This window comes from Poecilia reticulata, linkage group LG13, assembly GCF_000633615.1.
Source record: "Poecilia reticulata strain Guanapo linkage group LG13, Guppy_female_1.0+MT, whole genome shotgun sequence".
NCBI lineage: Eukaryota > Metazoa > Chordata > Actinopteri > Cyprinodontiformes > Poeciliidae > Poecilia > Poecilia reticulata.
The window spans coordinates 6230706-6258171 of NC_024343.1; the positions used below are offsets into that span (position 1 = coordinate 6230706).

The 27466-nt window shown below is 39.5% G+C and overlaps 1 protein-coding gene and 1 long non-coding RNA gene across 5 annotated transcripts in view; one reads left to right on the forward strand and one right to left on the reverse strand.

Annotated features, from left to right (window-relative positions):
* Positions 1–268: 268 nt before the first annotated feature.
* Positions 269–27466, reverse strand: part of nf1a (neurofibromin 1a) — a 120065-nt gene continuing 92867 nt past the window's right edge. For all 3 annotated transcript variants that reach the window (XM_008425150.2, XM_008425152.2, XM_008425149.2), the window contains 22 exons: positions 24662–25094; positions 24194–24534; positions 22289–22491; positions 19243–19436; positions 19018–19158; positions 12875–13154; positions 12506–12720; positions 12214–12275; positions 11989–12130; positions 10742–10843; positions 9540–9680; positions 8978–9104; positions 8621–8752; positions 8143–8278; positions 7883–8043; positions 5603–5725; positions 5154–5272; positions 4969–5069; positions 3071–3213; positions 2897–2943; positions 1904–2120; positions 269–952 (listed from right to left, as the gene is read on the reverse strand). In XM_008425150.2, coding sequence (XP_008423372.1) covers positions 810–952; positions 1904–2120; positions 2897–2943; positions 3071–3213; positions 4969–5069; positions 5154–5272; positions 5603–5725; positions 7883–8043; positions 8143–8278; positions 8621–8752; positions 8978–9104; positions 9540–9680; positions 10742–10843; positions 11989–12130; positions 12214–12275; positions 12506–12720; positions 12875–13154; positions 19018–19158; positions 19243–19436; positions 22289–22491; positions 24194–24534; positions 24662–25094 — 3703 coding nt within the window. In that variant the 3' untranslated portion in view covers positions 269–809. The remainder of the gene's footprint in view (positions 953–1903; positions 2121–2896; positions 2944–3070; positions 3214–4968; positions 5070–5153; positions 5273–5602; positions 5726–7882; positions 8044–8142; positions 8279–8620; positions 8753–8977; positions 9105–9539; positions 9681–10741; positions 10844–11988; positions 12131–12213; positions 12276–12505; positions 12721–12874; positions 13155–19017; positions 19159–19242; positions 19437–22288; positions 22492–24193; positions 24535–24661; positions 25095–27466) is intronic.
* On the forward strand, positions 15855–27181 carry LOC103474302 (uncharacterized). 2 transcript variants are annotated; one of them, XR_535144.2, is made up of 3 exons: positions 15855–16011; positions 25252–25418; positions 25555–27181. It is a non-coding gene; the product is annotated as an uncharacterized LOC103474302 (long non-coding RNA). The 2 variants fall into 2 exon arrangements; XR_535145.2 differs by having other exon boundaries at positions 15856–16011; positions 25257–25418.

A 27466-nucleotide genomic window follows, 5' to 3' on the forward strand; every position in this document is an offset into this window, starting at 1 on the left:
CTGCTAAAAATGTATCATTGGAAAAACAGAAAAGCAATGAAACCAAAAATATTAGCAGGTATTTACATGGTTGTATTTTTCATAGTGTTTTGTAATATTATGGATAAGTGTAAAAAAAAAAGATATTTTTGGAAAGAGTTTTGAGAACAGGAAGATTTGTGTAGCATCATCTACTTCTACAGGAGTAAATAGTGTCAGGCATCGGGGTTAACTGTTGTTTGACCATCACCGCAGGCAGATCATGGCAGCTTGATATGAGTAGCCTGTCTTCATAATTAGTACCTGTTTATTGTGTCCAGCAAGGTTTGACTTTTACTTTACAAAGTGTAAATATAGAAAAACACATACAAAGGCACACCATAGAGAAAACAGCAAATTTAGCATAAAGGACTGGATGTACATCATCAGTCTATGTCAAATATGTACAGGGTAGAGAGAGCAACTGATATGTCCAAGCGGATCGAATATGTTGGTCCCATCACACTGCGCTGCTCTCATGTTGTGTATCTGATTGACTCAGAACCAGGAACTTTAACCACATGTCCCTCTGTGTCAGTGTCAACGTAATGCTGAAGTGTCCCTGTCGTCACTTCCTGCAGGTAGGAAAAGCTTCCACACAGAGCATAGTGAGATCAGAAGCATCTCCCATACCTTTTGCCGTCAAAGAATAAGGAGAGAAACGCCTGCGTTCAGTTCRCCCTCCTTCTTTCACTTGTTTTGCCAATGCAGCGAGAATGAAGAACAAGGAGAAACTAGAGTGTAAACAGAGAGCGCAGCGTGAAGGCTGGCGGCTCGGCCTGGAGGGGCGGTCAGACTATTTTCTTAATGCTGGGTCTCTTAAAGCTGCCGGCGCTGCGCTGCTTCTGGACCTGACTGGCAGACCCATGGCGAATGCGTCCTCCACTGGACAGAGCAGAGCTGGGGGACAGCTGGACATTCTCCTTATCCACACCTGGAGGAACAAAGGAAGGACAGATGCATTCTACCGAAAACAAAGCGTATGACTCCCGCAGTGCAAGCTTGATGACCTACATAGAAAACRTCAGAGGTTAAGTTGACCTACAACAATTCCATCATAAGATCCTTTCATACTGTAAATGTTGAGGGTTAATTTAGCCTGGCAGGCGGCTAACTTGACCTTCTGCACATAGTGTGGAAAAAACTTCTTAAAATGTCCTCCTGCTGTTTTGGAGTCTAAACTGCAGCTAAATGTTGTCAGTTTTAGTTCTGCTGCTGATKAATTATTCCCCCTGTACTTTCACTTTCTTCCACTAGAATCTAAAGCAGTGGCCCCTGACCCTGACCCTAACCTAACCCTGACCCTAGGGACCACTGTCCTGAATGTCTTAAGTGTGTGTCAGTCCCAGAACACCTGAATCAAATGACTACATGACCTCCTTGATGGACAAAGAAGAAAACATGATGACTTTTATAGTCATGCAAATAGTTTTAATAATTTATTTTTACAACTTACAAGTAAAATTTTATGGTAAAGTTAAATTAATGAGTAAGCAAGAACCTCAATCACAGCAGCCTTGCAACATAAAAGTGAATCCATGAAGCTGAAGGAATAGGAAGAAACCATCTGCTCTGTAGATAATCCCATCATCTCTGCTGTGGAGGCGATCTGTGTTACGCATGCCATCACACCGCGCAGCCCTGGAACTTTTACCCCTTTACAGTCGACTTCATAACTACTGTGATGGTTTACCATTTGTATTTAAGATCTAAAAACATTCACTTGTGAATCCAATCAGTTGTATATTTTTCTTTATCCAACTAAAAAAGAACATTTAAAGGGTAAGGCAGCTTAGACCAAAAGAAATATTAAACTCTGAAGCAGGTCTGACTGACAGTGTGTATTTGTGTTTGGGTGGAGGGGGGCGGGGGGTGGTGGTCACACCTGGGGAGTGTTGTGATGTGGCCAGTGAGGTCATGGAGTTTGACAGGTTCAGATTGGCAGTGATGCTCAGCTGGCTTTGGCTGCTGGGAGGATACGGGGATGTGGGAGTTCGTAGTTGTTCCTCTCCTCTCTCTTCATCGGCTGTGGGCAGGTAGCTGTCGATCAACGCTTCCAAAAACTTCACAATCAGCTCAGCATAGTCTGGGATCTGTGTTTGCTGCAGGGACAGAAAAAAAAGATGAATGCTTACAATGCGGACAGTTGACCCAGTGTTGATTCAGAAAACCATAAAAAATATACTTCCTGTTCATCAGAAATGCAATAAACAATATAACATCAACCAGAAAATACTCTTCTGCATGTGACCCGCTTCTAAAGCCAAACAGCAGAATGGGATTTGACTCAGTCGTAAATGAGCAGCCAGCAAAAATGTTGTTTCTGTAACATTTAAAACCTAAAATTATATTATCTCATTTTTTTAGATAATGCAATTTATCACCACTTTGTAAGAATACAAATGTTGCTGCGTTGTTCAATCAGCAGACCTAATGTTCTATGAAACTTTTGTTTGGTTACAATAATTAAGTCTAACGCTCACAGTTCATTAAAGACATTATTCTAGTCACCAAACTGGCAAAAGTTGTAACTTAGGCAAGAACACAGTAGTCTGATGTTGTAGGTTGGTGGTTGTGGGGTGGCATAGTATCTGCTGATACTATGAGTGTGAGAGTGTGTGTGTGTGTGTGTGTGTGCGTGTGTGTAGAAATGAAGTCAAAGTATAGAAATGTAGCTGAATACTGTGCAGTTATTACTCACTAAAATCTCCAAAGCAGAAGATGCATGTTTGTTTTCTGCTTTAACTGCATGTGAATTTGACAGTACATGCACTTCCTTCTTTTATTGTTATACCAACTTAGCCACACAAGTACTGCATAGCTCTAAGGATGCTCCAGAACAAAACAAAGACATAATAGGAAAAGGAAACATCCATACCTTAGAAAAAGGTCCAGCAAATCTCCACAGCCCATTAAAGCCAAAACCTGTTAAATAAAAATGAATGAGACAGGTGACACTTAAGAGCTGACAGTGCAGATGTATCCACTTCAGATCACATGACTGTAGAAGACGTTCCATCTGTAAAGGTGCGAAGAAGACAAAATGCCATACTTTGTAAATATGAAGGCTGGTACTGAGGAGGGGATTCCTCGTGGTACACCACGCTCTGTACGATGCCATGGACCGGGTTCAGGAGGTTGATGTCTTGGCACATGGACAGCACAGTGTTGATCTTGGAGTCCAATAAGTTATAACTGAGGAGTGCACAATTAAACATGTTACCTATAGTCAAAAGTTGACTACTGAAATGTGGCAATGTGCTTGAGAACTTTGTGTTAGAGTAAATGATAATACATGAGACTGGGATAGAGGAAAATGTCAGCTTTTTGAAAAGAAGTGAAACTATACTATGAATGAGAGGAACATTACAAACACATAGAAAAACTCGACACAAACTACAGGTCAGACAGAGGGCAGGAACAGGCATTTCACTTTGTTCATTGGTAGTTTAAAGTGCATATTGAAAGTTCTTTTAAATGGTAGAAAAATATTTTCTGAGGTGAAACTGTAAATCTGGTTGTTGTTCTTGGTCTCTAATAAGCTGGCGAATGTTTGAAAGTGTTGAACCAACGAAAAAGCTCTCCTAGAAAAAACACGCGGCTTGTGTGACGTAACTGGAGGAGAACGGAGCCCAGCAGCTGAGCTCAAGGAGGTTTTGTTCGTTCAGGTGTGGTTAAAACTTGTTTTTGTGTGGTTGTTCAGGCTGCAGTTGGTCTGGACATGGGGAGGGGAAAAACACAAAATTATTTTAGCCTTGGGTGAGAGTCATCCAGCTGGGAAGCCAAGATTTCACCACTAACAATGTCAACTAACATGGTGATCTGCAGGGCACACGTCTGCATGGAGGCTTAGCTGCCCGAATGATTACTAGATGGGATCCAGAATAAACGACAAAATCAGGAGGAAATTTAGTGCAGTACCACCATAACACAGCAGAGGCAGCGAGGGGAAGAACGATGGGGAGCAGAGACAACAAAGCCAGAGTCCCAGCTGTGACCTGGAAGAAGGTCGGTGGAGAGAGTTACTACATTTTCCAGAGGTATGAATATTTTTTAGCCTAATTGTATGTATGATTATTATTAATCTATGTTATCTTAGTATATATATTCTCATAAAAATATCTAAATATTTGCAGATGTAAAGATACATTTCCAAAATTTTCTTAGCAGTTAGCATTTCCAGGTCTGTTAACATGTTTTCCATTCCAATATCTGCTCTTCTACCATTTAAATGATCTCTGTTCACTAAGCTGTCAGTAGTTCTAGGTTCTGGCTCACCTGTGAGCCTTCAGTCTTAAACATGTAGCCAGTAATGCACAGGACTGGTCACCTCCTCCAGGTCTTATTCATTGTTTTAGCCGCACAGTCTGGAACAGGGGTGGGCAACTCCAGGTCTGGAGGGTCTCCTGTAACTTTTAGATGCATCTCTACTTCAACACACCTGAGTCAAATAATGAGGTTGTTAGCAGGACTCTGGAGAACCTGCCTGCAGTTAGGAGGTGATTYWGCTGTTGGACTCAAGTCTGTTGGACCAGGGAGACATCCAAGAGTTGCAGGACAGCGGCCCTCCAGGACCAGGATKGCCCACCCCTGGTCTGGAATGTTCTCCTCCATCTACGTAATTAATGGTTGTAGCTAAGGGGCGCTATTTTAAGGCTGAGCAGTAAGGAGGCTAGATAGAGGCAGCACCTGTACCTTTTATTTTGAAAGGTAGTTTAGGAAGAAAAAAAAGAGAGAAAAAGCAAAACCAGAAAAAAAGACACAATAGTTTTTCTTTTTACTGTATACAAATTAGGGTGAGAGAAAGCCTAACTTTAATGAGCTAGCACAGTGTGGAATGTGAAAATGGAACTCAAAAACAAGCATCTCCAGTCAAAAATCAAGTTCATTACAAAGGTCATTTCAAGTGCATGAACTGATCAAGTGAGAAATACAGTATTTAGAACTTACACGACTGGAAAAACTTTAGGAAACACAACACTGGCTTCGGCTAAGTATTCGTACAAAATCCGTTGGTCAAAGTCATCTGTGGTGTACTTAACCTGGGTTGCCTGAAGAAGAGAAGAACTTGAAAAGCACGGTCACAGTTTGGAGGTACCACATCATCTCTACAAGGACTGAGCTTCAGAACTCACCAGCACAGTGAGCAGCAGAGCCTGGATTTTGGGGTCAGTCAGCACCTCCTCATCCAGCAGAACATTAGACTCTGATACAGACACCTTTCGCAGGTGAGAATTTCCAATTCTTTGTGTCTCTTTACCAGTAACAATAAAGATCAGAATTACAAACTGCTCGTTTAGAAAACAAAAAAATAGAAAACACACAAAAGCCACATTGAAAGCAGCATGACACATTCTTTTATAATACTGGATGAATTTTGCTAAGACAGAACAGATCACTGCAAGTATGTCCACAAGCATAAGTGTTTGTTTTAAGAACCGCTTCAAATAACGCTGGGCCTCATGGGTTGAAGTGTAGGCCCCAAGTGGGTGGGTCAATAGAAAGTAAATGTATTTTTTGTCACATGTCTTACGCTGCCGATGTGTTCGGTGTGGAATTGTGTTCAGTTTATCCGTTTTGTTACCGATCTCGTAGTCATTTTCTGCTACACGCCTCATCTTCGGGGGGGTCGTCATCCCCGCCTCCATCTCTGGCCTTTTTGGTGCTTTAGAGTCTGATATGAGATGATCAAAGCTCTTCCTAGTACCTGGAACAGACAGTGAATACATTAGACAACCCAACTGAAGAGCCACATAGATTCAATTAGATATAAGTTATATATATTATACATCTACACAAATATACATATATGTATTTTGCATGTTTGCCACACTTCAGCGTTTCAGAAAATCAAACCAATTTAAATATTAATGAAAGAAGGTAAGGTCATTTTATTATAGTAGCACCTTATCAGCAACAAGGCAGTTCAAAGTGCTTTACATGAATTAGAAGGAAATACAAACAAAACAAACCAAAAGAAAGACAAAAAGGTGAAAGTATAAAACTACATATTGGTTCCCCATGTTTAATAAGAATAAGTAGTCCATATTTTATAAACTAACAGAGGTTTCTCTGGAGCCTCCGTAAAACAGGAGGAGCGCTCATGTTGCGCCTTTAAACGCAACATGAGCGCTACGACGCTCGTGCTGGGTTTCCACCTGTGCAGCAGTGAAGGAGACCTGCTGCTGCTGGCAGAGCTACGCAGGTGTGTTAGAATCATGGCAGCAAACCAGAAAAACGCCAAGAACTTTTCACAGTTTTTCCCCCAAACTAACAGACTGAGTTGAGTAAAGCTGCTGGATGCAGGTAATGTTAGCTAAAAGATGACTAGCTAATATCAACACAGCACCTTAAGCTTAACAAGTAGCCTGTAGGCTACCGATGTTGTCTATGTCCAGCAACATACATTCATTCGCCCCCCCTCCCCTCTTTACACACATCGTTCAACCAGACAACCATTTGTAATCCATAGGGGGGGCCCAGAAAATGTTTGGAAACCACTGGTCTAAAGTAATAAGTACTAGATAATTTCTAAAAGCAATACAACAAATTAACACAAAATGAAAATTTTAAATGAAGGTGTTTTTATTAAAAGAGAAAAAAAATCCAAAACTATGTGGCCCTGTGTTAAACTATGAAGTACAATACTGTTTTAATAGGGGGGGGGATTACTTTTACACACAAGGCCATGTGGGTTTGTATTTTTTTTCTCCCTCAATAAGACACCTTCATTTAAAAATTGCCTTTTGTGTTTTCTTGTGTTGACTAATATTTAAATTGGTTTTATGTTGTGAAATATTGAAGTGTGTCAAACATGCAAAAAAAAAAAGAAAATGAGGAAGGAAGCAAACCTTTTTGGTAAAACTTTATTTGATGGGGTGTGACTGACATGAAAACATACCGAATTTTCCGCACTATAAGGCACCTAAAAACCTTCAATTTCCTCAAAAGCCGACAGTGCGCCTTATAATCCGGTGCGCCTTATATATGGACCAATATTGAGCCACAATAGTTCTAGCAACTACGGTAAGCAGCCGCCGACTTCATTTTTGCCCGTAGAAGAAGAAGTGCGCGGTGCATGCTGGGATAGTTGTCAGAACGCTGGTTTGTTAATAAAGTTTGATAATACATTCAAAGCCAGGGGAGGGGCGGAGGAAGAGAGACAGAGACTGTGTCGGCAGCGTGTCGGTTGGTCTGTGTTACCCAGAATGCAGTTGGGCACAATATCGCAACACCAACACCGTGAGTGAAACAATGACTGGGGCAGCCTACTATATAATGTATTCGGGGACCACTTCTTTACAAATCTGGATGTGTAATAATAGAGTACGGAACAAATTGGCAACCCAAACTGAAGCGTCTATTCTATGCGCCTTATATATGAAAAAGGTTTTAAAATAGGCCATTTATTGAAGGTGCGCCTTATAATCCGGTGCGCCTTATAGTGCGGAAAATACGGTAAATGTTATGAACATGAAGTCTTCATGAATGTTTATGAATTGTTATCAAGTGTCATTCAGTAAATAATGACACTTTTAAAGAAAGTTCGCATTAAAAGTCCATTAAAAGTCTCAACCTTACATTATTCAATAAATAATAACACTTTAAGTTGCAAAGTTGCATTAAGCTTGTATTAAAAGTGTCATTKTTTACCGAATGACACTTCACGACAACAGTCATAAACATTCATAAAGACTCATTCATCTTCATAACATTTATGTCATCTCAGTCTTAGGCACATCCCATCAAATAAAGTGTTAACTGCTTTTTTACACCACTGTATGTATACACATACATACATATACACACACACACACCATATTAAACATAACATGGACATTATTATGTGGGAAAGATTAAATACCGAGAAGCTTCTTTGTGTTGGCCTGTGATGGTTGGCCCATGTCCAGGCTCATGGATTTGCGCGTTCGCGGGCTTATCTGGCCCATCGTGGGGTAATGATGGGTGGAAAGGTAGCGCTCTGAAACCTGAGGCGATGTCCACGGCTGAGGCTCTTGCACAGTTCTGAAAATAAAACATTGTGAGCAAACATGCAGCATTTCATTTATTCTGGTTCGGTGGATTATGGGAGGGAATAGAACAAAGTCCCATTTGTTAGCACACCTGCATTTGGGGTTGGTGATGTGACTGGTGTAGGTCTCCATAGGTACAGGGTCCACAGACAGCTCAGAAATAAGCAGCGACTTCCTGTGTTTGAGGCTACATCGACTTCTGACTTCCTCTGACACAGTGAGCAAGGCTGCAGAAAAAGTACAGGTAGTCAAAAAAAGGTCATCTCTGTATGACCAAAATAAGCTGAATATGAGGTGCGGTCATCGTATTTGTGTTTATTCACAGTCTAACAAACCTCATAAGGAAACAACAAGGCTTTCACAAACAAGACAGCAGCAGATGATAGAAAACTTTTGATGCGTACCGAGCAATAACCATTTTGAGCTGCAAGTTCATAGAAGTGCACAACTTAGTGAAACTTTCTCTGTGCCTGGGCCACATTAGTGTGGGCTTGTCCTCAGTTTTAAAAACAATATTATGTAGTAATGAAGGTGAACATCTGAAGGATGTATTGCATGTTGGTTTTTACCAGCTAAATAAGCCACGCTCTGAGTGTTGACCTCAAACTTGTCACATTTCAAATGTTTGCTTGTTAGAGCCAACAGTGTGTGCAGGATCCGCACTGTCCTCGCCACGGTGGTGGGAGACGGGTGTCTGTAGCCTGCAGGGACAAAAGCAGAACATGAGAACTATAGATAACCTGACACTAGCTAAGAAAATGCCTGTTTGCTCATGAACAACAATTATTCACAAACACTGTGGACGAACTGATCAAAAGTCAAAGCATTTACTTCTAACTTAGGATTTAACTACATTAACAATTTTTCCGGTAAGTGATAAAACAATAAATGATTAGTCAAGAGAGTGAAAAAGGAAACGGCCTTACCTTTGAGTAAGTGGCCCACTAAGGCAAAGTTGAAGTTAGCACTAAAATTGAGGCCCACAAAATGATCCATCTGCTTACAGTGCCATTCTAAAGGACGCCTAATTTCCATGAAAACTTCCTCTGGACTCTGAAGAAGTAAACAGAAGATTTGGTTAAAATGCTCCATATCACCATGCCATCTTTATTAACAGGACTTTTCTATGAATGGTGTAGAAGTAGTAAAAATATAGCATTTTAGTATTTCAGTTAATGAAAGTGATTCATGTGAAAAGTTCTGATAAGTAAATGAAAATGCTTTAAGTGTGTGAACATTTCATTTTAATGACTGCAGTAATCTAACAGTCACAGCAAAGGAAGAAGAAACTCTGCTGGCTAAAAACAAGCTAGCAGCTATTCTAAGACAGTCAGTTCTGTTGTTATTTTCATACATCTATGCTTTGACCTAAAAGAAAACAGACAAGTTCTCTGACAATGTTCTCTTTCTTACGATGAATTTTGACCACAAGACGTCAAAGTATACAGGCATTATGACGGTGCTTTTTTCAGCCCTTGTAAGCTCTACCTTGTCATTGAAGATCCGCATTGTGTCAAGAGTGTGAAGATTCTGCTCCAAAAGGGCAGTTCCAGCAGAGTACAAGTTGACTTCATCCAGCTGCAGCACAGCTACTGCCACCCAGAACAGAGCTTTGTGCATCGGCGAGTCCTGCAAACACATATTCATTCACACAGGAAGCAAATCATTTAACAGCAACAATGACGGCCCCCCATTACCAACGACTTAAAAATATGTATAAGAGGATCATTATCCCTAATTCAAACTTCCCAAACTAGGAGAAAATTCAAAGTTTGTAATTGTGGTAGCAGAGCAACATGGGCAAGTTTTCGCTTTGGTGGTTGGTTCTAAATGACAGGATATGAGGATTTATCTTTAACCTGCATATAGTCACCCATAACTTTAACGTTAGTGAGGGCAGCAAAATGTACAAAGAAACATTTTATTTAGCGCTGATCATTCTGAAAGCCATTTGACTGAAAAGTTGTTTCAGTGTCATGAACTGATCATAGTAAAACTGAAGATTTTCTGCTGTGTCACTAATAGACGTGTTACTATCTGGTGAGGAGATTTACCTGTCAATTTAACGTCTCTGAACAGATGTTGCAGTCAAATAGAACATCTGGCTTTTATACTCTAGGTAAAAAGGAGCCTGTGACCTCTCACCCCAGAGGGGAATATATCTCCCAGTTTATGGGATGGCAAATTTTGACTGCATATAGGTTTTTGGGATGTTCTATTGATGTGTTCACACCAAACGGGTCACACACATCAAAAACGCGTCCGACGCTTCAAGTTTTGACGCATGTGCACTTTGAATGCAGACGCTTGATGGCGTGTTCACACCAAACGCGTTTTGAGCATCAGACGCATCTGGTTTCCATTCAACGTCTATGTGGAGGCGCGTCGAGGGCGAGTCAGAATCACTATGGCCACTATTTTCTGTTGCCAGCCTATTTGTTGGACGTGCTTGACGCGTCAAACACTTCAAATCGCACTGCGCTAGTCCCTCGAAACATACTGTGACGGGCACTCAACGCACCTGCCCGTAGACCTTGAATGTAAACCAGACATGTTTGGTGTTCATCTTTAAAATGGAAAGAATATAGTTTAGAGTTCCATTTTACTAGTCACAATGAAATGAAAATAATGGAAATTAGATTTTGCATCAGAAATGGCTGAATACAGTGGTGAAGGGATAAATTTCATACCTTGCTGAGTAGAGGCTGCAGCTTGGTCAGAGCAATCACAGTGGCCTCAATTAACACTTGGCTGTTGTAATTGTCGGGTCCCTTCAAACAGCTCTCCAGACCCTAAAACAGTCCACAGAAATGAGGGGGAATGCCCATGAGACAGGGAACTGACCTCACAGGGCAGCACAAAAATCAGACTCTTTAGGGATGTAGGAGAGACGCCAATAGTCACAATATTAACAGTTTTTAACAACATGTTACATTAAGGGTAAAATATTCTTTCGTCACAAGAGTAAAAGTGTTTGGCAATAACAAAAACAACATATTATATCATTTACTATCTCCATTACCAAGTACATTAAGATATGAATCAAAAACAATAGAAGTAGACCCAGCCACAAATAAGCTTGTTGTCTGTTTTTAAATCTGATCATGCAGAACCGAGTGCAAAAGGAACAAACTGTCACCAGGATCAGAAAACCAATTGTGCAGCAACTCTTTATCTGTTATAAACTATCTGGTTGGACTTTAATCGCTGACTATATGCTGCCAACTTGCAATGCCTTAACAAGCACCATCTATCAGGACTACCTGGACGCTGTACATACAGCAAAGCAAGACTCCGTGACATTTTGCTTCATTCTGTCACACTTAGAAAAGAAGAGAAACTAAACAAGTCCTTCTCATTGACTTCAGCTCAGTGCAATCCAATCATTACACAGCACCTGGTGAAAAAAAGTCTCCTGATGTGTTTCATCAGGTGCTGTGTAATGAACATCGTGTTGTCATGTGTTGTCTGAACTGGAGCAGAGTGAGCAAGTTGTGTTTTGTAGGTTCAGCATTTCTTTGATAGTTGGGGGGCATCGGTGTGTGAGGAGGGAAACCTTGAATTCAATCCTGGTGGAACTGGGAAGCCAGTCAAGAGAGAGGAGGATGGAAGTGATATGGTCATGTTGGTGCCTTCTCATCAGGATTCTAGTTTTGGATGTACTGGAGCCTCTGCAGACTCTTTCTAGGAATCCTAGTGAGAAGCTTTGCAGTAGTCCAGTAAAACACATTTCAAGGAAGCCTATGGGTCTAGGTTGCCTACATTCCAAAATCTAGCAAATCGTTTGAAGTGGGTAGGAAAGTGGAGTCATTTAATGATTAGGTCAAAGTTTAAGGATTGGCTCCTGCTGCAGTATAATCATAACTTTTGGGTTACTGCAGCACGGTATGAAGATGGATCAGGCAGCCGAATGGAACGTTACTGTGACTGATCTTACCCGGTCTATGCTGAGCAAAGGGCTGGCTTTGCTGAGAATTCGGATGATCTGCTTGATCTGGCCATGAGTCACCCTCTTGCTGATGCAGCCAAAGACCACCAGGGCTCTGGGCTGTAGGGAGGGGTTGTACTGGAATGCAAATCTACAACCAAAGCACAAAGATTAGGTACCTCAAAGCTTAAGCAAAACTATATACATAAAAAAAAAGCTTAAAGAGGTACATACTTTTGAGCAAGCTCTGTCCACTGGTCTAACCACTTACAAGTTGGGATGTCTCTCATACAGGCCTGGAGTCAAAAGAGAAATAATACAATAAGCATACATGTAGCTATGTGCTCTCGAAGAAAAGTTGTTAGGTATATGTAAACTAAACTATTACTGTGGCAAACAAAAGGATAGAACAAGAATAAAAAAATATGGTGGTGAATATTTATTCAAAAAACATTTTCTATGAGAATCAACCACTATGACAAAGAGGCAGAATCCTGCTTAACAGATGCATAGTTATCTGTCTGACCTCCATAATTTCCAGTAAGGCCTCAGTTACGGTCTCCAGAGAGGACAGAGCGAAGGTTTCCCTCTCGTAGGAGCCTGGTGAGAAGGAGCGGTCCCTGTAGCTGGAGCGGAAGGCAATGACGGCGGCTGATTTGACTTTGCTGATGCCAAACAGCAGATAGAACTTTGGCAACGAAAACTCAGTCAGGCTCAGCCTCAGAACCTGCTTTGTCTCCTCTGTAATTATTTAACACAACAAAACATTTTTTTATCATAAGGCACAAGTTTCTTATTTATTAGTTTGTGTATATTTTGTGTATTTAGATTGATTTTGACTTTAGAAAAGCTTTCAATGTTTAAAAATCAGCAGACAAATATGATTGCTACTTACCGCTGAAGCTGAGCTGTGAACAGGTGCACAGGGAGTGGATGATGTTGATGACTAAACCATGGGTAGAGGCTCTGAGGGACAGTGGCCCAGTGGCTACTAGTAGAGTCACTACATGGAACAGGTATGGCAGGTGGGCTGCAACGTCCAGAGAGTTGTTAAAGGACAGCATGAGCATGTAGCGGGCCAGGATCGCAATGTCATCCCACATGAGGTGCTGCTCCAGCGTAGGAGTTGGTGACAGGCATGTCTTGTCTATGATCTTACACATTCGACCAATAACCTGCCAAAGAAAAGGCCAATAATTAAACCTTAAAAATCATATGTAAGGAGGAGACTGCCTTGTGCAGTTACTTTGACAGTTGAGGAAAACAACAACAACAGAGAACCCAGAACCAGAACCTTCTTGCTGCAAGGCAACAGTGCTACYAACTGTGCAGCCCAGTTAAGGACGCCATTAATTTAAATTCTTAGACGCAAAGCTTAAGAACAGAAACTTCATAAAAAATTCATTTTTTTCACTTATAATACACCACAATATCATATGATTTTTTTTATTATTATTTATTTTTAAATGACAATACCCAACAAAGGCCCAGATGAGCTTATCCTCAAGAAAAACTAAAACACAAGCACCCAAGACTGGTTGAAAACTGCTGTACAAGTCTGATGTCATTCATGTCTTTTTCATCATTTGTTATATTGCATGTCAGTACTTAGAGAAAAAGGTTATTTGTGGGATAATTCAGCTGTTATGTTGGATTATTTTGTTAATAAAGTCTCTGAAAAAGTGCATCAGTGGTCATTATTTGTTGTATGAAGAGTTTATTCTATTCAGAAGTAATTTCTTTCTCACAGAGAAAGAAATTAATTCACAAGTTTGACTTCTACTTCCAGCTTATGGATGGTTCCCCAATTTACCTAAAGAAACTAACTTTATTAATTTAAATACATTTTTTTTATTAATAATTACATTAGTCAAATATTTGTGCAAATTTTGATTCTCAACAGTGTAAATGTATGTTAATTTCAGCCAAATGCACTAAGAGGCCATTTTATCAGATTAAAAGGATCCCTTGAAAATAACCTTTTAGCAAACATTAGAAGAAAATTTCTTTTTCAAAAAACAAAGTAGTCCATACATATATAAAAAATAAATAAAATAAATGTATGTTTCATTAAGTCAAAATTCTGGTTTTAAAAATAGATTTTTTTTAATCAGTCTAATGTAATATTCTAATTTTCAATGTCATGTTTTCAAAACCATCAGTAAAGGATTTGTTATGACACACCTCTGTGTGTAATAATCTATATGTTTGCAGGACCTTCCAGGACAAAKTTCCTGAAATAAATGGAATCTTTTCAATAAGATTCTAATTTATTGAATGGGTCTGTATTGTAAAATACTTTAAAAGAATGTTGAACTAATAAAAACAAACGTGAATACACATTAAAGATGTGTGCTAAATCATGCACATGACAATGCAACAGTTCTTCCATCTGAAGAAGAAAAAAAGAATTGATTCAAATCTTTGGTGACAAAGAGTTCAAGGCCAGCAGACAATGCTCCACTGTGCTCAGTACGGCGTCCTGGCATGACAACAAACAGTAAGCCATTAGATAACACTAGAGCAAAGCCTCATGTACAGCCCAGAGGTTACATATGGTTGGTATCATAGCCATGTCCAGACCTGACATTACTCTTTATTCTAGCTGATGGAACTTATAGTAGAAATGAGAAAAATCCTGAATCTGAAAATACAAATCAATTAAAACCTGAATTGAGTCCATAAAATACCATTAGAATCCCATGTTTACATAAACAGGCAGTTTTTGGCTTTATACTGTATTTTAGTGATGACAAAAAGTCATCACTAAAATTACTTTTAGTCATTTTAGACTAAAAGTCATTTTAGTCTAAAATGACTAAAATTTAGACTAAGCGTGTGCTTTGGGGCACATGCGGCCCCAAAGCATGTCAAGAATTTTTCCCTCTAAAATACTTAATCTATCAATGCTGAAAGCATTAAATCTAATGTAAGAGTATTATCATTCTCCATAATTAAATGTTAAAATCCTTGATCTATGGTCTGTGACAAAAATTCAAGCTTTTTTTTTTTAATTATACATTTGTGTAAGTATTTTCTATAATGCCTTTCAATATTCTACCTAGTGATATTTTTAATTTCCTCTCACCGTTAATGTTTTTTATAAACACAGTGGGCTGCTGGTGGACCTCCACAGCACCTCTGCCACCAGATTTAGCAAGTTTTCTTGAGGAAAACTYTGTTTAAGCTTCATAAACAGCGTCGTCCTAGAGGAAGACGGTGTGCCGTGAAGCCCATTCCGCAGCAGAGCAGTCTGTTACTGAAGTTACATCTTGGTTTCTGTTTAGCGGTGACACCTTCCTGGAGGGGGGTGGGTGGAGGTATTGCTGCCAGTTAATTTTATAATTGATCACAGACTGGAACTGTGACCTCGACGTGCAATCAAGCTTTTTGTAATCATCTCAAAGTTTCAAAAATAAAGAATTAAAACAAAAAGGATTATGTGTTATTGCAAAGGCAATTTCAAGTTAGGTGGTCCAGGAGTGTTTTCTAAACAGGTTAGGCAGTTGATCTGTTTTCACGTTGGCCAGGATTTTCTTGCAGAAGAGAATCTATTTTGCTGCCTACAGGAAGTCACATGTATCTTAACTGAGCATTAGAATGACTTAATTCAAACAATTGCTGACCATTAGAATCCACCTCAGAAAAGCTGGTCTGAGGAAACCGTCTTCATATTGTGTATGTATTTACTGCTGTCCAGGCAGGATTGAATCAGCAACCATTGCAACAGTTTGCTGAAGTCACTTTAAACCCGCAGCAGAGCAACAGCACAAACCCAACACTGCCTGCCATTTCTTAGGCAACAGTCTTCACAATGACCACTATTCAAAGTAGTACTGATGTGTGCCATAATAGGAGCCAGGCCCAGAATATTCTATTGTGTCTGCCTGTGTATGTTGTGTTTGTTTGTCTGGGCAGCAGGCTGAAATTGACACAAAGCACACAGATGATGGATAGTGAGTGGATGAGTTTTTCTTTTTGCTTTCTGTAAGTCACTAGGAATTCACTGCTTTGGAATTGCACTTCTACCATGTAAGTAATGATTACAATTCATGCAGACTTTTCACAACAAAACTTCCAACGTTGTATGTATGCACTGTGTTTTGTGAAGAGTTCTGTCTCCTGTCTCTTAGGATGAAAATTTGATTAGTTTTAACATCTTAAAATAACCTTAAGCTAAACTTTGTCTGTGTTTTTATTTTTTAATCAAACAGTTCATATTATGTACGGCCTCAAAAAAAAAAAAAACATTAGCCAAAAGAATTTTTAGATAAGTCTACATATAAAATACCTAGTAAAATAGTTTGTTTCGTTTAGCCACTAAATATCTATGAACAAGATGCCTCCTGGGTTTACTGTCACTAAATTAATGTTTAATTTTGAATGAGCCAGCAGAGCAGGAACGCAAATAAATATTAAACTGGATTGAAAGTGAAGAGCCAATTGTATCACAAACCAGTGAAACAAATACAATTTTCCTCTCTGAGGTAATCATGAGGTGGTATGCTTTCTAAAGACAGCACAATTCTTAGTATATTTTAGCAACTATAGAAAAGGAATGGAAAATATAATATATATAAAAAAACATATCTAGGCTTTAGAAATTACCACCCATTGTAGCAAGGAAATTTACCAAGCTCTCCTGTTATGGACATTTCACAATGATTCATGACAGTAACATGATAGTTTGAGACACTGAGAGAAGTTGCTCTAAACAACAACAGTCTTCTTCTAATGACCTTCCAGTCTTTTCAGATTCTATATCCTTTGTGGTGAAGAGAGTTGAAAGTCCATCAGAATAAAGCCGAACACCATGAGTTTATCCTATTGGCCTAATGTTGGTATACAGAAGCTAATGTCTGCTCTTCAGGATTCTAAAACTACTTCCACCTCTAAATGTTTGCAAAAATAAGCAATCAACTTCCAGTGCACTATGTCTCTTTTACAATAATTACTTCTTTCTGATAAAGCAAACGATGAGGAGCAGAGAACACTTCACAGTGTCTGATGACTGCTTCTTCTATGCTCAGTAAAGTGGATAAGCACATCTAAAATGTATCTACTGACATGTACTATACTAAATATAATATAAATATACTAAAACATTTGTTTCATACTCTGATCTTTTATTAAATGTACAACAGGTTTGGACTGTAAGCTTCAAATTTCAGAGTAAATCGGTTTAAATATGACCAGCAGCACCACAACTACGGTGTTTGGATTGGTGGATTCAAGAACAACATCAGTATCTATGGAGAGTACAGACAAGCTATGAAATAATTATTTAAATGTGTAATTAATTTATTAAAAACTGGGGATACAGATATAATTTATAAAATATAGAATTAATTATATGTGCCTTTAATTAAATGCACTGATTTCTTTTATAGAAATTAGATATTTCATGATTTAATAAAGTACTACACTTGAACTTCAACCGTCAAACTCAGTGGGGGTGGTGGGGTGGGATCAGGGCAGCTTCTATAGTGACTAACATCTGAGCTGCTGCTTCAAACAGCAGGTCAAGGCAACTTCTTCCAAAATTTCTGTGGAAATGTTTAGAACCCATCCTGGTTTGGGGTGGATCATGGCCTGTTGGGTTTTGTTCAACGGAGATTTAGCTGGACTGATTAAAAGTCCAGCTGTGCAGGCTGCACAATGGCGCAGTTGGTAGAGCTGTTGCCTTGCAGCAAGAAGGTTCTGGGTTCGATTCCCGGTCTTTCTGCATGGAGTCTCCATGTTCTCCCTGTGCATGGTGGGTTTTCTCCGGGTACTCCGGTTTCCTCCCACAGTCCAAAAACATGACTGTTAGGTTAATTGGTCTGTCTAAATTTCCCCTAGGTGTGAGTGTGTGTGTGCATGGTTGTGTGTCCTGTGTGTCTCTGTGTTGCCCTGCGACAGACTGGCGACCTGTCCAGGGTGACCCCACCTCTCGCCCAGAACGTTAGCTGGAGAGGCACCAGCAACCCTCCTGACCCCACTAAGGGACATGGGTGTAAAGAAAATGGATGATTGAAAAAAGAACATCCCCAGAAAATATTCATGCAGGAGAAACCTAATATTTAATCCACCCCAAAACTTGAGTTTCAGTGTATAGAAAAAAAAGCAACGAGCGACAAATCCAGCTAGTTTCTCTGGTTTGTTGGATACTTTGGTGAAAAAACGGGAAAGCAGTTGATACTCAAAATGAAAGGACTCGAAAGCAAAGAAAAAACCTGAACGGCACATCCCTACTTTGTCATTGCCCAAAGACACAATACTGAAACTGGCAATGAAATGTCATTGATTGGCTATATATTGTCATTGATTGATCCATAAACATTAATGTTGTCTCCACAAATCAACTTAACAGTTCTCCATCTCCGCTGTCCACCGGACTCTTGGTTTCGCCATGTCAGCAATTCTTTGTTTGGGAATCCCCTCCGTGCTTAAGTCATGCTTTCTGATTGGCTACCTGTCACAGTCAACAGGTTGCATTCTCGTTCCCAGTTGGGGAACACCACACACTCTGCCATAATTGGCCCAAGGGAATCCCACATGTTGAATATCCCAGATTTTAGATTGGAATGRTCCCGATGTTCTACTGACTGGACCGGATCAGTCTTAACACACAACACACAGCAGGATGATTGGTTACAACTATCCTAAGCAATAGTATTAAAACGCCAAACGTTCAAAAAAATKTAATCTTTGAAACTTACTAGTTGATCATTATAAGGAGCATAATGATTAGAATGAACACAAACCCTGATCTCTGACTGTTTGTTACAAAATGTACCACATCATACTTTTTTTTTAAAGAGCTACTTCTGCATTTTCTGTCAGTGCAAAATGTAATAAGGTTACATGATGCGCCAGAAACTATTACAAAATTTGTTCATGGATTTTGTTAAATTGTTATGTAACATTTTCTAATTATTTGCTTAATGTAGTTTTAATTATTTTTTATTACATTTTGGAGGCCAGATTTGTATTACGTTATTGAAAAATGCAGCACTACACATGACCAACACCCTTCTGATTTGTGGAGAATCTTACCTTATTGGACACCAGTTTAACATTCCCTGAAGCCAGAGCTACGGCAGTATCAGCCATGACCTCTGCCTTGATGGAGCCTAGGCCTCCCGTGGCACTAGTCTTGATAAAGCTGTCTAACACCACATCAAGCAGATCCGTTATCTAAAGATAAGAGAAATGAGTCAAAAAATGACAGAACCTTGATGGAATGAAAAGAGGTTCTCCATTTGTTGGGCTGAAACTCACTTGGCCCAGGCTGCCCCAGATCTTGGCCTGGATGGAGGGATACATCTGTTTTTCATTTATTGTCATTGTGATAAGTTTGTCCAGGATGGCAGTGACACGCTGACGTTTGGCATCGTCATTATGTTTGCAGAAGCGGACCAAGTTTAGAAGCCAGGGTGTCATGTACTCCAGGCAGAGATGCTTGAGCTCAATACCTGTAAGAAAACATTTAGAACTTCTGCTTAACGTTCACAGAAAGCACAAGTATTTACTATTAAATATTAAAATTTTGGTTGGCATTTTTTCGGKTTTTTTTTCGTTTTTTTTTTTGACACTGTTGAGCCTTCCTCAAAGTCCTGCTATCCACTGCAGGGTTTCCCCCAGTGTATTATAGACCTGGCGGCCCGCCATGCTTTACTAGCGCCACCGCCAAGCTAAGCCTTTCTTGTTTTTTTTGTTTGTTTTTTTTTAGGAAAATAAAATAATAAAAAAATAGCCTTTTTTTAAGCTGGACTGCAAGTGTTTCTGTTGCTCCGAGCGTTTCACTATCAGAGCAGATTTATTCCTAAAAGATATGCTTATAGTTAATGCATTTAAAGCCGGACCAATCACACCGCTGGTCTCTGCGCGTTGCCTCGTGTGCTGCAGCAGCTGGATGTCTAAAGTTTACCTCAGCGCGGATCCCACGCTCATCCTTTCACTTGAACTGGACACAACCTGTCCGCTATGGATATTTACATCAAACCCCGGTGAGGAATTATGACTAGTTATGAGGAGTTATTGATTAAGGTAAGAGTTTAAACCCACTGCGTTAGCTCTGGTTGCGCAGCTCTACGTGAACCGCAGAAATAACTTGTAGTCACGCTTTCAGTGGTGCTTTGAGCGAGCGAATGATGTATATTTGTGAACAAAACATTATGCGACGTTTACATCTCAACGTCGTATAATGTTGACAGGGCGTTTGGCCCAGTCTTCCCTGCAAAGTTTAGGTCTGTGTTGCCGGTTAGCCGGTGCGTTAGTGGTTAACGACTCAGTGCTAATCACTCGTCGTGCAGGTTTAACCCAGTGAGGAGCTTTCGGGCTCTCCTCGCAGTCACGCATCATGCTGATTCTATATTATTTTATTGTTATTGCTAGTATTATTTTTCCGGTTACACTAAGCACCAAACCATATCAAATGTTTTGTCCACATATAGTCAGACAGTTAATGCGCGCGGCCACCGGAGATCTAAAAAACTCGTCCAGAAACTCGACCAACCAAAATAGCTTCTGTCCCCTTGTTAAAAACTCAGCAGACACAAAATGTGTGTGTATGTGGTGTATGAGGCCTTGAGCAGAATATGACTTATGGGCTTCTTTTGTTGCTAAAAACATCAGCACCTCTAACAGCTTCTGTGTTAGATTTAGTGAAATCTAGAACAGGGGGAGTAATTTAACTGGCAAACCTAAAAAGCAATAAATTATAATTGCTGTTTACTAATTTGTATTTGTGAACAAACGGAGCTGAAACTCAAAGATTAAACTCACAGCATCAGACTGTAGCTATGGTAACAAAACAATCTCACTATGAATATTGCTTTTTTTTAAAGATTTTTTTTAGCTCTATTGGCCTTTATTTGATAGTTAATTGACAGGAAAGTGGGTAATGAGAAAAGGGGGAAGACATGCAGCAAAGGTCGCCAAGGCTGGGAATCGAACCTGTGACAGCTGCATCGAGGACTAGGGCCTCCATATGTGGGTTGTGCTTAACCCCTGCGCCACCATAGCACATCGACTATGAATATTGTTCTTTGAACTTCTACAAAGTAAACTTGGCCGCTCCTTAAAATCTTACATATAAATGTTAAATAATTTAAAGTCTTTTAATTTATATATGCTGAAACCATTATGTCAAATTTAGCAGCAATGATAATCTCAATAAACAAATGCTACATTTATATATCTGTGGACTATGTTAAAATATTAGCATTTATGGGGCCCCTGAAGCCCTGGGGGCCCTGATGGAGCTGCTGACTTAATTTGGATTTAACAGAAGTGCAAATAATTGATATTCATTTTAATTGTATTTTTTGATTAGTTGTTTTTAAGACTAGTTGCGGGTTTATATAGCAGTTCACTGGCGATGTTTTTCCATAGCATATAATTACCCAGTTATATTTTTACTTTTATTGTCTACTTAAGATCTCTGAATACAAAAAAACGGTGGACCGTCTCGGCGCCCTGACCACCGGGCTTAGCAAGTTTTCTGGGGGAAACCCTGCACTGTAACTACAATTGCCTTCCAAATTATACAGTTACTGCATGTAGTTTTAATGCATGTTAGGCGTTTCAAAAACTTTGACATCTAATAAAAAAATAAAAAAAATAAAGAGATAAAGGACACACTTGTGCATTAACTCTATAAAGTGGGGGTCTCCCTGCAAACTATTAGGCATCACTAAAGCACAAAAATGCCATTACAACCACACCACCGTTTACCACAAACAAAGCAGACCTAAGCTTCAAAGTATTGTAAGAAATACCTCTGCTATTTTTGGATGCCCTGGAGGTGAGTTCTTCATATTACCAGGAATCTTTCTAATTACTGCTCTAATACTTTACACAACATTTACAGCTATGTTTACTGGCAATATGGCAAACACAGGCACTTGAAGAATGAAGCAAGTGAAGCAACCAGTTTTAAAAGTAGGTATGAAGCAAACTTATGGTTGTGCTTACCCACTTTTCGACTCCAAAAAATGTGATCTACTTTTGCATTCCGATAGTCTTGGTTCATTTAAATAATCTTCTTTTTAAACTAATTAAAAAATAAATGGTAGCGATATTTGTACATTTTTACTCTACCCTCTACTTTGAGTGTATTCAGTCCAACACACTCACTTCAGAAATAATCCTAATTTAATCTCAACATAATCAAAATTCATTGTCAGTTTCAGTAGAACAGAGTCTTTGTGAATCCATTACCTCGCAGGATTCACTCCTCCTGGAGCAGCAAATTGCTTACATTGTGTCAAGTGTCAAATACCTACTTCAGGTAAATGTCATGCTAAATGTGTAGCAGTCTTACTGGATTTGCTGAAGCCAGAAATGCATTCCTCCAAGAACTCCAGTGTCAGATGTGGCTCATTTGCAGCAAGAGTCTTGCTGATGGAGACAATAAAAAGTGTGTTGTTCGCTGGGATACAGAGACCGGACGTCTCCAACAGCTGTCCCTCTATCTTTAGGTTAAATGTGCAAGTCAAAGCACAGAGGAGATTGTAGGCTGCAGACCTGGATGTGGAAAAGACAATGAGTAATATTTGGTCAGGTCAAGTATTTCTATACAAAGTACAGCTGATTTTAATTCAATTCAACATGGACTGTGTTTGTCACACAGATCTGTGCCTCCTGGTTTAGCTCTGCATGTATGACAACGCAGTCATACATGGATCAGCCATGCTTTTGGAGCTCAATTAGTTTAATGTTGACAAGCAACTATGGCTGTTGTAAACTATTACTTTAATAATCAAGTATTCAATCAATTATTCCGATGATTAATCGAATAAACAAATAAATTGATAAAATGAAATACTGGTAAATACAGTGATCCCTTGTTTTTCGCAGAGGTTGTGTTCCGAAAATAACCCGCGATAAGTGAAATCTGCAAAGTAGAGTTACCTTTAGTTTTTATAATTATTATACAGCATAATTAAATACCCTACATTGAAACCAAAGAACAAAAGCTGTTTTCAGGTCAGCGGATGTGCGTATTCATCAATCGGGCCTTAATGTGATCCAGAGTCATGTCATCAAAGTGTCTCCTCCAACCTGCCCCGCGAGATTCACCGCTGTATCTACGGCAGATTGATGGATCTCATCAAGCGAGCCTCTGGTCGGGTTTTGCCAGTTTTTTCCAGCAGGCATTCAAAGTTTCAGTTTCCATCTCCTGAATGGCCAATCTGTATTACTTATATTTAAATACCGTGACATAGGTAGAGAAGGAGCTCGGAGACTGTTTAGCCAATCAGGACGCAAAACACAATGGACTGTGAAAAAAATCTGCGAAACAGCGAGACCGCGAAAGATGAACCGAGGGATCACTGTACTGCCATAATGGCAGAATTTATATCAGATATCAACATTGGTCCAAATTTTCAGATTTGGGCATCCCTAACAATTACTTTTTTGTAGTTTAGAAAATAACTTGCAACAGCAATAGCTCACTTTTTAAGTTAACCTGAACAAAAAATATAAAAAAATCCATATTATATTATTACATTATATTTAAAGTAATAATAAAGAGGCAGACTCACAAAGATACTTCTAAAAACATGTCTATACTCCAGTTGTTAGTTTATATTTTCACAATTTAATTGAATTCTCACTTTGTCCAGCCATTTATAGCTTTTGTGTCCATGTGAGCGACTGGACTTGGCTGCTCCCTCACACACAGAAACACTTCTACCAGCTATGTACTGCCACGATGCGCTTCGTCACCCAGTTGTTGAGACCGGCATATGTTTGTAGATTTATTTTCCGGTTCATCTATAAAGCTAATGCTACGTTAAGCATCAACTGCAGCACAGCAACCCGGAGTGTTGCGTCTATCCGCTCCACACTACAGGCCTCCTGAAAAACGCTACAACCCCAAACATTATCAATAATCAATGAAATCCCCAGACTGAACTTGAAAATTGGATGTTATGCTGCTAGCACTGAGAATTCGACAACAACTCAGGCAGAAGTAAGAGCTTTGTGCAACATAAATAATTACTTGGCCAAAACAAATAATAAAAAACCTTAAAATTGCTGCTGTTTTATTATTTAGTCATCTAAATAATAAAACATAATTTAAAGACACTATGAGGCAGATAATTTGCCTTGAGGAATTTTAGTAATTGAGGTACTTGGATTCGAGAAATCGTTACAGCCCCACAAGCTACTGTGTTTTATTAGGAAATGATTTTTGGCTTGAAGCCCTTAAGCTACCTACCGGAGACTTGGATCAGAACTCCCCAGGTTGAGCAGAGCGATGTTGAGAAGAGTCCCGGGGACATCTTTTGGACGGATCTTTGTGTGCTGGGGAATTGAGTCAGGCTGAGACAGCTCCCAGCGAGTACGGATATGAATTATGGACTGGACAATGGCATCACACTCTTGGTGCATGAATGTGAGAGGTGTCCCCTGGTTGGCCATGGTAAGAGTAAACTGACTCTCATCCACCAGGCAAATTTCCTCAATCTCTGAGGCATAATAAACATCGTTGAGAAAGACGGGCTGGCCAAGCACCCGGGTCCGCTCAGCTGAGGTTACCTGAACAGCTGTGGAACCCACCTGAGGGGTAAAAAGTATTCATAGGTTTCAGAAATCTTGTTCTTGCTGCACCCTTTAGAATTATCTAATTCTTGCTTGTTGATATTAACAACACTAGAGGAAATCTAACTTTTCATTGCCACCGTACCTTTATTGAAACTTTGGTGTCTTTGTGAGCCAGCTTGAGGGCATTGTGGAACACTTTGAGGTCTTCTTCCAAAGTCAAAGTGGCTGCTGGGAGTTTCTGTTGGTCTTGTTCAATGTGTTCTGCCAACTTGGCTGGAGAGTCAATAAACTGCAGGCGCTTGCTCCCCTTAAGACCAGTCAGAAGCCTCTCATGATACTTGGTGTATTCCCTCACCCAAGTGTTGCAGTTGTAGACATAAACTGCTGCCACATTCTCATACGCAAAGCCAGGAAAGACCACAAACCACTTGGATAGAAAGTCAGTCTTGAAGCGATTGCTTGGTCCAACATGAGTTAAGTCTACAACTATCTCATAGGGCTTAGCGTAGTAAGGTTTGAGGGTGAGGAGAACATGGTAGATGAGCAGGTCACCATTAATTTGGCCCGTTTTGAACCTGAGGAAAGACAAAAATAGATATGGTAAAATACACACTCAGGTTTTTCTGAAATAAGTGCTCTTTAGATAGAACAAATACACAAATATACAGATGACACAAAGCATGCTTTGAAACATTAAGTGTCTAAAAATACTGATGCTTTTGCTTCTTTAAGAACAGCTCTTCAGCTTCTGTAGCTTCGGACCTGACACCCTGAAATAAACCAAGCAGAGAAAAAGACCAAGTGCAAAGGTCGAGAGGACCATTCACAGCAGTTCTCAAGTCTGCATCAGTTCATTCATCTCCCTGTTTCAACACACAGGCTTCTGGAAACTACCTTATGTAAGTATTAAACTAGAAACAATGCAAAGAATTTAAAGCAATGATCGTCAGTAAAAAGAAAATGTAAAAATGATGCAAAGATAAACCAAAACTGGGTTGTAATTTTGCTCTCCATGATGACATTCTTTTTTTTCAGAACATGATGAAAACCACCAGAACTCTGTGCCTGTTTCTCCTGTTCCTGCTCCACCCTGCTGAAGCAGACCAAGCTCTTTCTACTACCACCATGGATTTACCCACATCCCAAGACCAAACAGGCAGCCCAACATTTACAGCTGAGTCCCACCTCACAGCAACTTACCATGAAAACCCAGCTGTTGCAATCAACGCCACTGGTGGCGACTGCTTAATTGACACTGAGATGGGTCTCATTGCTATTGGTTCAGCAGGAGGGTTAATCCTCTGCTTACTGGTTACAACATCTGTGCTTGCATGTCAGATCTGTGTCCTTCAGCACCGGGTCTACATCCCCCGAAGTCGCCAATCTAATACGGACATAAGTGGTACTCACTACTGGGAAGCAGATCAAACAGAGACAGAAGGGCTGGTTGGCCCGTGTGATACCACTGTTATGCTAGAGGAGGTGAGAACAGACGGTATGACTGACATACAGGAGGCTAAAGAGGAAGCTTGGGCAGGACTTGATGAAGGGAAAATAACTTCTACTGAACTTGAAGAAAAAGTCTTTCAGATCCAGAGCTCCAGTTCTAAGGATTCCTGTTTGGAGGTCCCCAAGGATTTGGAAGACATGCCTCTTGTTGTATGAAATGGTAACCCAACCCTGTCTAAACATACCAAATTTTTTATGTTGTCTTTATTCTCATTTTTCAGAAACTAAAGTTATTGTAAAACATAAAGCTACTTGGATATTAAAAAAATGGGATTATCTCTAGAATTTAAGATTAATTTAAACTTAAAAAGAAACCAATAAATTAATACTGATGGAAGATTACAAATTGTACAGTTTTTGAAAAAGTTGAGCTGTGTCAAAATTGTTTCTTCACTAACAGATTCAAGTTCAAATATGAAGAAAGTGTTTATACACAAAGCAAAGTTTGATGTTTGAGTTGTACAGTATGATGCTACAGAACTACTTCTGGTCAACATCAATTAAACAAATAAAAGAAAAAGAAAACACTGAAATAAGTATGTGAGACACTTACTCATATTTATAGAATATGAGAAATCTGAAAGAATATTTTAAGCTTTCAGTTACAACCGAGTTCATCCTGGCCAAATTAGGAAGAATTATTTTGACATCCCAACGTGTCCAATTTTAATCAAAAACTTCATGAGAGATTGTGGAGAAAAAACAAATTTTTGTTCTGTTCATAACAGAGCAGTCTGTTTATAAAGTGGCCTTTAACCTCATCTGACAGTCAATAAGTGCTTTAGAGTGTTGCTCTTACTCATACTTTTTCAAACAAACTTATGCAGCTCCTTGTGCAAGCATTTATGCCACTTCACAATTATGCAGTACTTTGTGTCTGGTTATCAAGTAAATCATAATAAAATAAGGTTTGTGACTAAAACATGACAAAATATCAACAGTTCAGGAGACAATAATACAACATGCATTCTCTTCAGATAGCGCTTTTTTCTTTTTTTTTTGCAGTCTCCAGGGTAAAAGGGTAACGGTATGGATCAATGGAAAGGTTGGGGATTAGTACCAAATTAGAAAAACCTGAGATATGAAATAATATTGGTGAATGTCACAATAATGATATGATTTGTGATAAATAAATTTTTTTTTAAAAGCCTTGCAATCTTTCTGCTTTGAGTTCATAGCAAACATAGACTCCGGGTAATGTGTGGTCTTTACATCTACTAAGTGAAAAAAGAAAAACATAACACCTAAATAATTAGGGGTGCACCAATTGTAGTTTCCTGGCCGATTGCCGATTACCTATCTTTAAAAACCCTGACCTGTCGATTCCAATTTTGGCTGATAGCAATTTTTTTCTCTGAAATGTCGCTAAATATAGCAATTGAGTCACAGAGTTGGCAACAGTGGGGTAACCTGGTGGGCCGGTCTGTCAGTCAAACCT